This window comes from Histomonas meleagridis, assembly GCF_020186115.1.
Source record: "Histomonas meleagridis strain 2922-C6/04-10x chromosome Unknown contig_32, whole genome shotgun sequence".
Classification (NCBI taxonomy): Eukaryota; Parabasalia; order Tritrichomonadida; family Dientamoebidae; genus Histomonas; species Histomonas meleagridis.
In genome coordinates, this window is record NW_027150863.1 from 520,237 (window position 1) to 533,021 (window position 12,785).

Consider the following 12,785-nt stretch of genomic DNA (forward strand, 5'->3'; position numbering starts at 1 on the left):
TCAAAACAGTCCAAACATTTTTGTTCTTTTTGTATTTTTCCAAGCCTTTTCAGCCTGTTGTATCTGTATTTCCGAGCATCCCACCACGTTCAGTATCACTGGCACCAATCTTTCTTTAGCTGAAGCATCTTGCAAGAAGAATTCCATCATCAGTCTTTGCAAATACGGCAAAGAAACTTCTTCTTTTTTATCATTATCATCATCATCGTTTTTAACATCATTTAAAACGATTTCAAATTCATTCGATTTCGCTTCGAATAACATAATCGAATCTCTTTTTATTTCTATTTCTTTTAGCTTTCGCTTCAATTCGGTATTTTTTTGTTTAATCGATATAACTTCCGCCGAATGATTAGAGCAAGCTTTTCTCATTTCTTCTAATTCGATATTATTCGAGTTTGCTTTGTTTTCAGCAGCTAAAAGCGCTGATTCGATTTCTCTCATTTGCGTTTCATTCTCTTCCATTTTATGTAGAAGTGAATCCGATTTCGACTTTTCCATTTGGAATTGTAAATCACTTTCATTACAACGTTGTTGATAATTATTAACTTGCGTTTGTAAATAATTAATTTTTTGTGATAATACAACTTTATCTGCTTCGAGAATTCTTTTATCTTCTTCTAATAGTTGTAACTTATCAAGAATCGATGCTTTCTCTGATTCTTTTTCTTTTTGCGATTTCAACAAATTATTTATCATTGCTTCGCGATCATTATTACTTTCTTCAAGTGTCGAAATCTTTGTGTTTAATTCGCTTTGATTCGATTCGACTTCTCGAAGTCGTTCATTTTCTTTTTGTAAGTTTTGAAGAAGTTTCTTAAGTTTTCCGCCTTGTGTACGATGTGTTTTAAGTTCTGTTTCATATTCAGTAAGTTTATTATCTTTTTGTATCATATTATCATTAAGTGTTTCGACTTCTTTTCGAAGTTGTTCATTTTCTTTTGTTAATTGCGATTGTATATTTGCTGAATCATTTTGTAATGATATAAATCGTTGTTCAAGTTCGATTTTTGACGAGTTTTCTTCACGTAATTTTTTGTTCTCATTTTGTAATTGGATTTTAGTTTCTTGAAGTGTGGAAATATCAGTAGACATTTGATTTATGGAAGAAGTAAGTTGTTTGTTTTGTGCTTCAAGTGTTGTAATTTGCTTTTGAAGTGTTGAATTAGTTGTCGTAAGTGTATTAAGTTGTTGTGTGTTATCTTCTGTCGTAGATGTATAAAGTGATTTAAATTTGAAATATTCATTTTTGAGTTTTTCGATTTGTTTATTCTTTTTATTTAGTTCAGTAGAAAGTTCATTAATTTTTGTGTCTTTAGATTTAGTATCGTTGTTAAGTTTATTTATAATTTCTTTGGATTTTGTGATTTGCGTTTGTGTTTCTTTAAGTGATTTTTCGAGTTCATTAATTTTTGTTTTAGTTTCGGAGTTAATATCATTGATTTGTTGTGAGTTTTGTTTAAGTAATTGTTCTAATTCATTAATTTTCGATTCTTTGGATTTTATTTCGGAATTTAAATTGTTAATTTGTGAGATTTTTGTTTGAGCTTCTTTAAGCGAGTTTTCTAATTTAATAATTGTTTCATCTTTTTGTTTTGACTCGGTATTTAATTTATTAATTATTTGATCATAATTTGAAATTTTGATTTTCGATTCATTTAATTGTTTTTCTAAATCGGTAAATTCTGAATTTGTTTCATTATTTATCTTCGAGTTAAGTTGTAATATTTTTGCTTCCAATTCTTCAATTTTTTTGTTTTTTGTGTTTAATTCATTTTGTTGGTTTTGTAATGCAGTAATTTTGGAATCTTTAGTTTTGATTTCTTCTTTTAGTTTTTCGATTTCATTAACATTATCATTTTGTTGATAACCAAAAAAGTTATCCAATAAATTCGGTTCAAACTTTTGTTGACTTTGTTGTTGTTGTTTTAGAATATTTTCTAATTCATTAATATGCATGTATTTAAGATCCATTTCTGCTTGAAATTCTTTGCGTACTTCTTCTCTGATCTCTTCAATTTTCGATTGGGAAATTTCGTCACTTTTTGTTTGAGGTGCATTCTGTTGTTGAAGTTTTTTGATTTGGTCTTCAAGTTCAACAATACGCATGTACTTGAAGTTCATTTGTTCGGTGAATTGATCTTCGATTTCTTTTTTGGTGTTTTCATTGGCTTTTTTAAGAGATTCAATTTGTTTTTGTAAATCACTCCTCTCTTCATCAAAAGCAGAAACAAGTTCATCTATTTCTTGCTCTTTTTGTTTTGCCATATTTGCTTCCTTAATTTTAAGTTGGTTTTGTAATTCTTTTTTTTCTTGATTTGATTTTTGAATTACATTTTCTAATTGCTTAAGCTTTTTTTCTTGAGCTTCCTTTTCAGCAATAGATTGTTCAACCAATGGTTCAAGTGTTTGAATTTTTAAATTTTTTGCTTCAATTTCATTTAACAAACGATTTACATCTGCTTCAAGTTCTTTTCTTCTTTCAACAGCTCTTTTTAGATATGCCTTAAGTTTACCTTCATTTGGGGAACTTGGAGTTTCATTTGTTTCCATTTGGACATACCTGACATGGCATATTTATTTTGAAATTTGTATGCCATTTTTAATTGCAGTCAAAAAACCAGTTTGGGCTCTTTATAAAGCATTCAATTTTTTGAAAAGATTACTTCATTTTCATTTTAAATTTAAACAAATAAAAACATTTTTATTGTAGTTGATTCTTCACAAGATTTGCATAAAGTCCGTTTTTCTCTAATAGCTCCTGATGTGTTCCTTCCTCAACAACAGTACCATTCTGGAACAACAAAATTCGATCTGCATTAACAACTGTTGCTAATCTATGCGCCACCAAAATTATTGTTTTCTTATGCCTAAACTTTTCTAACGAGTTGTGAATTAACTTTTCGCTTTCTGTATCTAAAGCTGAAGTCGCTTCATCAAGCAACAAAATTGGAGTATTTGCCAAAATAGCTCTTGAAATACAAATTCTTTGTTTTTGTCCACCGCTTAAACTTGTTTGATTAACAATTGATTGATAACCATTTGGTAACTCCGTGATAAATTCATGTGCATTTCCTATTTGTGCTGCTTTTATGATTTCTTTTTTCTTTGCGTTTTCTTTTGAGAAACAAATGTTATCTGAAATCGAAGTCGAAAATAAAATTGGTGTTTGTGGTACAGAAGAAATATAAGAACGTAAATCAACACCAGAAACTTTAGATATGTCTTGATAATCAATTAGAATTTGTCCGCTTTCGATTTCATAAAATCTTTGAAGTAATTGAAGTGTTGTAGTTTTACCACAACCACTTTCGCCTACGAAAGCTACAGTTTCGCCTTGATTTATTATAAAACTAAGGTTTTGTACTGCATACTTTTCAGTGTTTTGATATTTAAAGAAAACATTTCGAAATTCGATTTTCCCTTTTACATTTTCAAGTTTGCCGCCTTTTTTACGATCGATTTCAGGTTTCATTTCAATAAGTTCGATGATTTTTTGTGCTGATACTGCAGATTTGTTCAAATCATTAGAAATCGATATAGCAAGTGTTAATCCGTCGACAGCTAAAAGCATTGAAAAGAAAGAAATGAAAATTACACTTCCACGATAACCATAATATGATTTGTTAATTGCTAAATCACCACCAATATAACATATACAAGCAACAATTAAGTTAGAAAGAATACAAATAATTCCATCTTTTATACCTTGTGCAATTCCAGTCTTTAAATAAATTTGATCAATGGTCATTAATTGATTTTTATAATTTGATGCTTCATAAAGTTCATTGTCAAATGATTTTATAGTTCGAAATGAAGAAATTGCTTCTTCAACTTTATTATTTGCTAATGTTAAAGATACATTATGTTTAACCCAAATGTTTTGAATAATTTTGTCACCAATAACATATATTATAAGACATATTATGATGATTAATACGCCTGGAAGCGTGATTTTCCAACATTTTACAAAAGAAATAATAATTCCAACTCCTGATTGCCCAATTTTTTGAAATGTAATGAGGAGCTTTTCATAATATGTGCCTTGTATCATGGTGATTTCTTGTGATAAACGTCCAATAAGAACTCCTGTTGGTGTTCGATCAAAAAAATCAATTCCTTGTTCAACTAAATTTTGATAAACTCTGTCTCGTAGATCTCTTACAAATGTTGAGTTGCAGTACGTCTTAATTGCATATGCAACGGATGAAGCTACAAACATGCCTATTACATAATATACCATATTTAAAATTACTGGAACAAAATCATCCATAAAATTGGTACTGGTGAATACATCAACCATGTCTCCTACTAAAATAGTTATTATATCATATAATGCACCAATTGCAAAATATAAAAAAACTGTCAAGATCACTAACCATTTATTTTTAACATATTTCATTATTTTGAAATATTCGCCACCTCTTGTATATTTAATTTTGCTTGAATCTTGAGGCGAATTGCTCATGAAGTGATCTGACTATGGATTTTATTCACATCACATGTCGTGCTATCGTTCTTGTTTGATTTTCTATGAGGTAAAAAAGATTTTGGTTTGAATTTCAATAGCCTTTGAATACATTGTGGAACGTTGAGAGTAAAAAACCCAAAAAACTCCCTGGGATGTCTGAAGATTCTTCAACATCCCAAAATATTTCAGAGAACTCAGATCATATTTTTTTAAACCAGCAAAAAGAATCAGATGATCAACAAAAAAATGAATTTCATTTTCGAATTAGGTTATATAAAATGTTGTTAAGATATCCAAAAGCAATTTTAGGTATACTTCCTTCACTTGTTGCTGGTACAATTCCTATTATTACATTTTATTTTGTAGGCCGTGTTATCAATACAATTAGTGAATATGAAACTTCATATGGTCAACAAAGGAATTTTGATGATGTAAAAAAAGATGCACTCTATCTTGTTATTGTTGCGATTGTTACAGGAATTTGTAAGTTTCTTGGAGTATTTTTATGGACGAAAGTTGGCTCTGAATTTACAAATGGATTAAAATCCGATGTCTTCGAAAAAATTATGAAGAGCGACATTACATTTTTTGATCAAACACCCAATGGTAAAATGTTAACATTACTTGGGCAAGAATCCGAGTCTGTTCAAAATGCATTTGGTCAAACGAAAGGACAACAATTTCAATATATTGGTCAATTTTTAGTTGGAATAATTTTTACTTATTATTATTGTTGGAAAATAGGACTTATCGCTACGTGTTCTATTCCATATTTTATATTTATTGTATATATATTAAGTAAATCTGTTGATCAACATCTGAGTCTTATGTTTCTTCATACAAGTAACTCTATAACTATTGCAGAAGAAACATTATCATCGATGCGAACAGTTCGAGGATTTAATCGAGAAGAATCAGAATATCATCGATTTATGGAAGAAACAAATAAAGCAGTTAAAGAAGATCAGAAAACCGGATTTTATATTTCGCTTATGTATGTTTTAATTGATATTGGGATTTGGTCAATTATTGTTGGGAATTTATATTATGGCGGATTATTAGTTGACCAAGGCGAATTTCAAGTAAGTAATTTAGTATCACTTTTTGGATTTATATTATTTAGTTTAAATGGAATTATTGTATTACAAATGCTTCTACAAGGTGAAGAACATGCAATTCATTCTGGAAAAAATTTGCTTAATATATTAGATAAAGAAACATCAATACCTTTTGATGAAGGAGAAATAATTGAAGATTTTAAAGGACATATTGAATTTAAAAATGTTTCCTTTAAATATCCGACACGTGATGTTTATGTATTAAAAGATGTTTCATTTGAAATTAAACCAGGTGAAATTGGTGCTCTTGTAGGGCATTCAGGTTCAGGTAAATCGACATGTATCCAATTATTAGAACGATTTTATGATGTTAATGAAGGCGTTATTTTATTAGATGGGAAAGATATTAAAAGTCTTAATCCTCATTGGCTTCATCAAAATATTAGTCTTGTTTCACAAGAGCCAATTCTGTTTCAATTATCAATTAAGGATAATATAAAATATGGTAAAAGAAATGCAACTGATGAAATGGTTATTAAAGCTGCTAAAAAGTCAAACGCTTTAGGATTTATTGAAAATTTGGACAATCAATTCGAATATTTTGTTGGTGAAAAAGGTGACGCTGTAAGTGGTGGACAAAGACAAAGAATCGCAATTGCAAGAGCTTTAATTAGAAATCCAGTGATTTTGTTGACAGATGAAGCAACTTCAGCACTTGACGCTGAAAGTGAAAAAGAAGTTCAAATCGCATTAGAAAAGGTTATGAAAGGAAGAACTTCAGTTGTTGTTGCTCATAGATTAAGTACAATCAAAAATGCAAATGTTATTTACGTTTTTGATTCAGGAAAAATCAAAGAAAAAGGAACACATTCTTATTTAATACAGAAAAAAGGTTTCTATTATAAACTTGTTAAAAGACAAATAAAAGAAGAAATAGGAAAGAAAAATAAGAAAAACTAAAATTAGTTACTAAACATAGAATATATGTTTTGAATATATAGTCATGAAATTTGGTAAAAGTATCAGAGTAATATTAAGTTTAGTGGTTGAAAATAAAATAAAAAATGATAATAAAGTTCCCAGAATTGTCTGGGCAAAAATTGAGGTCACCTCACTAATTATCGTGGAATGTCAAAATACGTTAAATCTTTTTTATATAAACGTCTTTTTATTGAAACACTAACTTATTACACACAAATATTTGAGTGTTTTTCTGAGCATTATTTGACATGTGTAGTGAAATTATACAGATGGAAGTTGATTCTTTACTCCAAGAAATTGAGAATGGAAACCATTTACCTGAAAAAGATCTCACACTTATTTTCAAAAAAATGAAAGAAATGTTGTTTGCAGTCGGAACAATACAAAAACTATCTCTTCCAATTACAATATGTGGTGATATCCATGGACAACTATATGATTTATTTGAGCTTTTCCGTGTTTCTGGTGGAGTTGAAAACAATACATATCTTTTTCTTGGTGATTATGTTGATCGTGGCTATTATTCCATAGAAACATTTACATATCTTTGTTTATTAAAGATCAAATATCCAGACCGCATAATCCTCCTTCGTGGTAACCACGAGAGTAGGCAAACAAACCAATGTTATGGCTTTTATGACGAATTTATTCATCTATACAATAATGCCTCTTTATGGAAAACATGTAATGAAGTCTTTGATCTACTTCCTCTTTCAGCCCTTATTGAGAAGAAGATATTTTGTGTTCATGGTGGACTTTCACCAGATATTCATTTAATCCAACAAATCTCCACATTCGAAAGACAAACAGAACTTCCATGTAGCGGTCCAATCTCTGACCTCTGTTGGAGTGATCCCGATGAAATCGAATCGTGGGGAATTAACCAACGTGGCGCAGGATGGCTCTTTGGGAAGCGTCCAACAAATGAATTCTCGCACATGAACAAGCTCGATTTGATTGTTAGAGCTCATCAGGTTGCAATGGATGGGTACAAGTATCATTTTGGAGAGAAGAAACTTATAACTGTTTGGTCGGCGCCAAACTATATGTATCGGACGGGAAACGACGCGTCTGTTTTGAAGATCGATAAAAATATGAACAGACAAATTGTGGTGTTTAAGGCTGTGGAAAATGATAAAAGAGTCATTCCGAATGAACAAATCCCACATTACTTTGCTTGAAAATAAAATGTAAATATGTTTTTGTTGTATAAAAATTAATTAACTAAAATATATTTTTGTTATTATTTTGAATTATAATAGATGGAAAATTTTCATGGAAAATATATTTGGTTATTTGTTAATCTTTCTTTTGGTTATAATTGCTATTCTTTTTTAATATATGAAGCAAATCATGTCTTTGTTATTTTTTCACATGAAATACATTTTTTTTTAATTTTATTCAATCAATTTTTAATATTTTTATTAAAAATTATCTAATTCAATTATCATTTCTCTTATTAAATTGATCATTTGATTCGTGTATAATTTAATGATATTTGTTTTTCCTTCATTTCATTTGAAACATGAATATATATCCGGTATTTTTTTAAGTTAGATTTGTGATATTTCAACTCTGTAAATGTGTTAATGAAATCATATTGATTCAAAAAAAATTGAAAAATTTCCATAGAGTTTGATGTCAACTAAATATTAACTGTATCTGTAAATTGAAATTAAAATATTGATAAATTAAATATTTGTCATGACTCTTAACCTTATATGTTTTAAGACAATTTTATAAGAAATGGATCATTCAATAACCAGAATGTCTAGGTAAAATATATACGAAATTCATTATAATTTTGGTATTCAATGATTAAAATTTAAGATGGACTTACATATCTCAAGATGTTTAACTCAATAAAACTTAATAAAATCATCACAAACAAAAAGATGAATATGATATCATAAATATATATCATATTTATATAACAGAGCAAAATATGACAAACAATATTGTGAAACACATCAATAATCCAAATATTAATACACACAAACAAATTTTATTCTAATATTAAATAAGTGGAGGATCGTTGTTTTGCAAAAGCCTTTCTGTGTCTGTCTGCTTCCGCGCCGGTATCTTCACAATTCCTTGGTACACGTAAGCGCCGAACACCATTACAGCGAATCCGACCATTTGTAGCCACGACCACTTTGTCCATTCTTCGCCAGCTTTTGCGTATTTTTCCTCGTATTCTGTTCCTGTTATAATCCAATGTATAAATATCTGAATTATCCAAACAATAGCAATTGTCAATTGATCGAAAACCATTCGCGCAATTGCGGAAGCGTTTTGCGTAATTTTCAGCGAAAGAATTGTCCAAATTGCAAATATCGCAATGCTTACGATGCTTAATATTAATATAATAGAATTGTTTTTAATCATTATAATTGTATCATATGTATCTTCCATTGTTAATAATAAAAATGTGGAAAACATAAAACTCCAAATTCCACTTAAACCACTGACTTCTGATGGAGATAAATTCATGGAATCCATAACCTTTTCTTCAATAATCATGGAAATGGCTTGAAGTGACTTAGACATAATACGAACAATAACAAAAATTGCAATTGTTACATTAGAAGCAGTTTTATGCGTGGTCTTGGAATTGCTAAGTAATGCAGAGAGAGAAACTAGAAAAATGGCGATAAGAGTAAATATAATACCCATAAATTGATGATCTTGAAGGGGTTTGTGTAAGTAATATTTGGAAATTAAGCCACCAAATATGAGTGTAGATGATCGAAGCATTAAAGAAACAGAATAATCAAGATAAAGTGATGAAACATTTGATAGAGTCCCAGCTACAAGATTAAAAAATGTGGATATTCCAAGTTTTAAAAATGGTTTGAGGTATAATTTTGAAGATAAAAACTTATTAAAAAATAACCGAAGGTTTGCGATTAAGTTAAATAAAAATATTGAAAATAAACCACATGAGCCAAGCCAAGTATAAAAAAATGGTTTTTGAAATTTATGAACAATTGAATTTGAACCAACAGAAGTACACTCAAAAAGAAACTTCTGGACAATGTGAATACTCGCACCAAAGGATGGCATTAGCAAATAAAGCCAATTTGATTTTTCCATTATTTATTTTGCACAAATTGGATGTTTAGATAATGGTATGAAAAAGTGCCAGACACCGTTAAGATTTCTTCAAATTGTTTTTAATAAAAATATAAAAAATTGACTTCTTTTGAATAATATGCGGAATAAACCAAGCAATCAAATTATTTTTCTTATTCTAATCGGAAAATTAAATAATGTTTGTTAATTTGTTAAATCAAAATGATCTTATGTTGATTAAAAAATTATTTTAAATTCCAATTAAATAGGCTCAGCCTTGGAATCATTATAAGTCATCTTTTGATTAATGGATTGCATTATTCTGCAGTAGTCAGATTTGTTTTTTTTGAAAACGTTTGGCATGGATAATTGTGTTGGTATTAAAAGAACTTATAGAAAATTTTGAATAAGATTTTAACGAACTCCATACCTTGTTTTGCTTTCCCTTCTATTACTTTTTGCGAAAGCACAAAGCAATAGTGGGGTCTCAGATGTTATTTTATGTCTCCAAACGCAGTATGTTGATAATATTGGTCGCTCAGAATTTTTTTATAAAATTGGATACATAGGATCTTCTTTTGATATGGTATTTTCAAACAAAACCACAGTCACATCTGACGGCTTCCATATTTATGCGTCTATACCACATTGTTTTCAATTTTTTGATGATAATTATCATTTTCTATCTTTGTCGCGTGTTGTATTTAACTTTAGTGCATATGCTGAATTCACTCCAAAAGCGATTTTTTTGCCAGCTTTTAATATTCTTACAATGCGTTCTTTTTCATTGAATATAACAAATGTTATGAAAAACACATCTTTGATTATCAATGAAATTTATACGACCTCTCGAGAAATTTATATTGTTAATCTAGGTCCAGTTGAAATTCCACCAAATTCCACCGAAACATTTTCATTTTTTATATGTCCAACAGATACAAAATCATGTTCCACCATAATTTTAATATCTACATCCAAAGGCACATTTCCACTTTCAGTCTCATATCGGTCCATAATTACTCCACATGATATTTCATTTCAATCAATATATCATCAATCGTCACATGTTAAAGTTAATTTATCACTTAAATTTCCATTTTTACTTAATGACAAAAATTCGATTATATATGACACAACACTTTTTAATCCGAACAAAACATTATTAACGAATAAGTCATTTCATTTATCATTAATGAACACGAAGAATGGTTTTTATTTAACGTTTGTTCATTTACTTTGCGAAAATATTATTCGATCATTTCCAATGTATATTTTAGTTTCATCAAAATTTTTACAAACATATTATCCATCGATTTTATTAAAACTTGTTACAACTCCAACAGGTAATTCTACTGCTGATATTAAAGTAATTAATACAACTCCATTTAACATTAGTGTTACGTCACTTTCTTTATCAAAAGATGCGCCTTCTAATATACAAATACAAATGAAATCGCAACCAATAATATTTCCTAAGTTTTCATCAATTGTTATTGGGAAAGTTATTTTGTTTGGAAGTAAAGAAGGAGAAATTAAAACATTTGCAACTGTTACATATGAAGTTATGTCGAAAAATATAGTCCATACATTTGATATACCAATTCATGGATCAGTTATATATGGGGAATTAACGCCAAATAAGAAACAAATCCAATTTCTTTTGACATCGAAAAAAATCAAGAAAATTCATTTTGTTAATAATTTTAATGTACCTGTAGCAATTCTTATTGCAAAAATCGATTCAACAATTTTTAAAATTTTAAATTTTACACCTTCACTTGTATTACCAGGTGAAAAGTCACAAGATATTATAGTTAAATATTCTTTAAATCATGAAGATAAATATTCATTTAATGCGAAATTAACAATTATAACAAACGCAACGAACTATGATATCCCTGTTTGTAGTTATAATGGAAAATTAACAATTTCGAAAACAAATGAACATTTTACATCACAAATATTTAAAAATTTCGGAAAAGTTTTTTGTTTAACTACAAACAATTTCACTTTTTATCTAAAGAATTCAAATCCAACAGGTTTTTTAGTTACGAATTATACCGTTTCAAATGGAATTAGTGTAAAAGGTTTTTGGAATGGGAACAAATCACTTCCGATTTTAAATCATGTGATTCCTCCATTTTCTGTTAATAATTTAACAATTTTCATAACGTTTAATAATGTCATATCCGAATTAACACGAATTGATTCATTTATGATCGGAAATAATGAAACAACAATTCAAGTTTTGTTTCAATGGTCTCCAATTTCTGGTAATATTCAAGTTTCAACCACATTACCAGTCATACTTTTATATGGCTGTAATTATTCATCCGAAATATATTTTGAGTCCAATTATTTAACTTCATTTAAATTAAATTCATTTACAACAAATACAAATTCTGTTAATTTAAATGCATTATTGCCAATTATTCGACCAAAATTTAAAACGTCGATAAGTAAAATGAATTTTTTAGTTGATTATAACTTAATGAAATCAATGAATATTTCGAATCTTTTTAATTTCTCACTTGATTTTAATGAACAAATAAAGTTATGGAAAACATGGAAATTACCATATCAACGTAATATACCATTATTTATTGGGATAAAAGGTAATCAAGGGTTTTATAAATCAAAAATCACATTAAACATTTCATATATAATATTTCCTCCGAGTATAATTAATATTGGAACTATTTTCCCAATGAGTTATATTAATGCAACAATAAGAAAAAAGAATTATCTTGATTCTTATGTAGAATTTAGAATCAATGGTAATAATAACACAAAACCTTGGAAAGAATCATTTATAGCAAATCCAAATTCTTATATTGATTTAAACTTTGCAATTCGTTTTTCTGATATTGGGAAACAACATTGTTCAATTCCTATCACAACTAATGCTACACCACCATTTTATGTATATGTTAAAGCGGATATTGTTTTACCAAAGATTTTGTTCATTAATGATATTGGTCAACCTTTAAGCTCATTAAATTTCTCATCAAATAATTCGATAATAAATCGAAATTGGAAAAAAACAATTTTCCTAAGAAACGAAGGGAAAATTAACGTAACAATTGGAAAGTTCATGTTGAATTCGACTGTTTTTTCATTTGTATCTAATTGTAAATCGATTTTACAAAATAATAATTCGTGTGAAGTTAATATTTCTGTTTTGCCATTGAAAATAAAAA

The 12,785-nt window shown here is 28.5% G+C and overlaps 5 protein-coding genes across 5 annotated transcripts; 2 read left to right on the forward strand and 3 right to left on the reverse strand.

The window, feature by feature from the left end:
* GO595_005185 (viral A-type inclusion protein) lies at nucleotides 1-2,553 on the reverse strand (the record flags this gene model as incomplete). The annotated part of the gene is made up of 1 exon (XM_067918400.1): nucleotides 1-2,553. The coding sequence occupies one exon, from the start codon at nucleotides 2,551-2,553 to the stop codon at nucleotides 1-3; it is 2,553 nt and encodes an 850-aa protein (XP_067774735.1).
* A 151-nt stretch (nucleotides 2,554-2,704) lies between these two features.
* Nucleotides 2,705-4,273, reverse strand: GO595_005186 (ABC transporter family protein; the record flags this gene model as incomplete). Its single annotated transcript, XM_067918401.1, has 1 exon — nucleotides 2,705-4,273. One exon carries the CDS (start codon nucleotides 4,271-4,273, stop codon nucleotides 2,705-2,707), a length of 1,569 nt encoding a protein of 522 aa, XP_067774736.1.
* A 1,025-nt stretch (nucleotides 4,274-5,298) lies between these two features.
* On the forward strand, nucleotides 5,299-6,489 carry GO595_005187 (ABC transporter family protein; the record flags this gene model as incomplete). The annotated part of the gene is made up of 1 exon (XM_067918402.1): nucleotides 5,299-6,489. The coding sequence occupies one exon, from the start codon at nucleotides 5,299-5,301 to the stop codon at nucleotides 6,487-6,489; it is 1,191 nt and encodes a 396-aa protein (XP_067774737.1).
* A 290-nt stretch (nucleotides 6,490-6,779) lies between these two features.
* GO595_005188 (Serine/threonine-protein phosphatase ppe1) lies at nucleotides 6,780-7,691 on the forward strand (the record flags this gene model as incomplete). Its single annotated transcript, XM_067918403.1, has 1 exon — nucleotides 6,780-7,691. The coding sequence occupies one exon, from the start codon at nucleotides 6,780-6,782 to the stop codon at nucleotides 7,689-7,691; it is 912 nt and encodes a 303-aa protein (XP_067774738.1).
* An 835-nt stretch (nucleotides 7,692-8,526) lies between these two features.
* On the reverse strand, nucleotides 8,527-9,033 carry GO595_005189 (Drug/Metabolite Transporter (DMT) Superfamily; the record flags this gene model as incomplete). Its single annotated transcript, XM_067918404.1, has 1 exon — nucleotides 8,527-9,033. One exon carries the CDS (start codon nucleotides 9,031-9,033, stop codon nucleotides 8,527-8,529), a length of 507 nt encoding a protein of 168 aa, XP_067774739.1.
* Nucleotides 9,034-12,785: the final 3,752 nt, after the last annotated feature.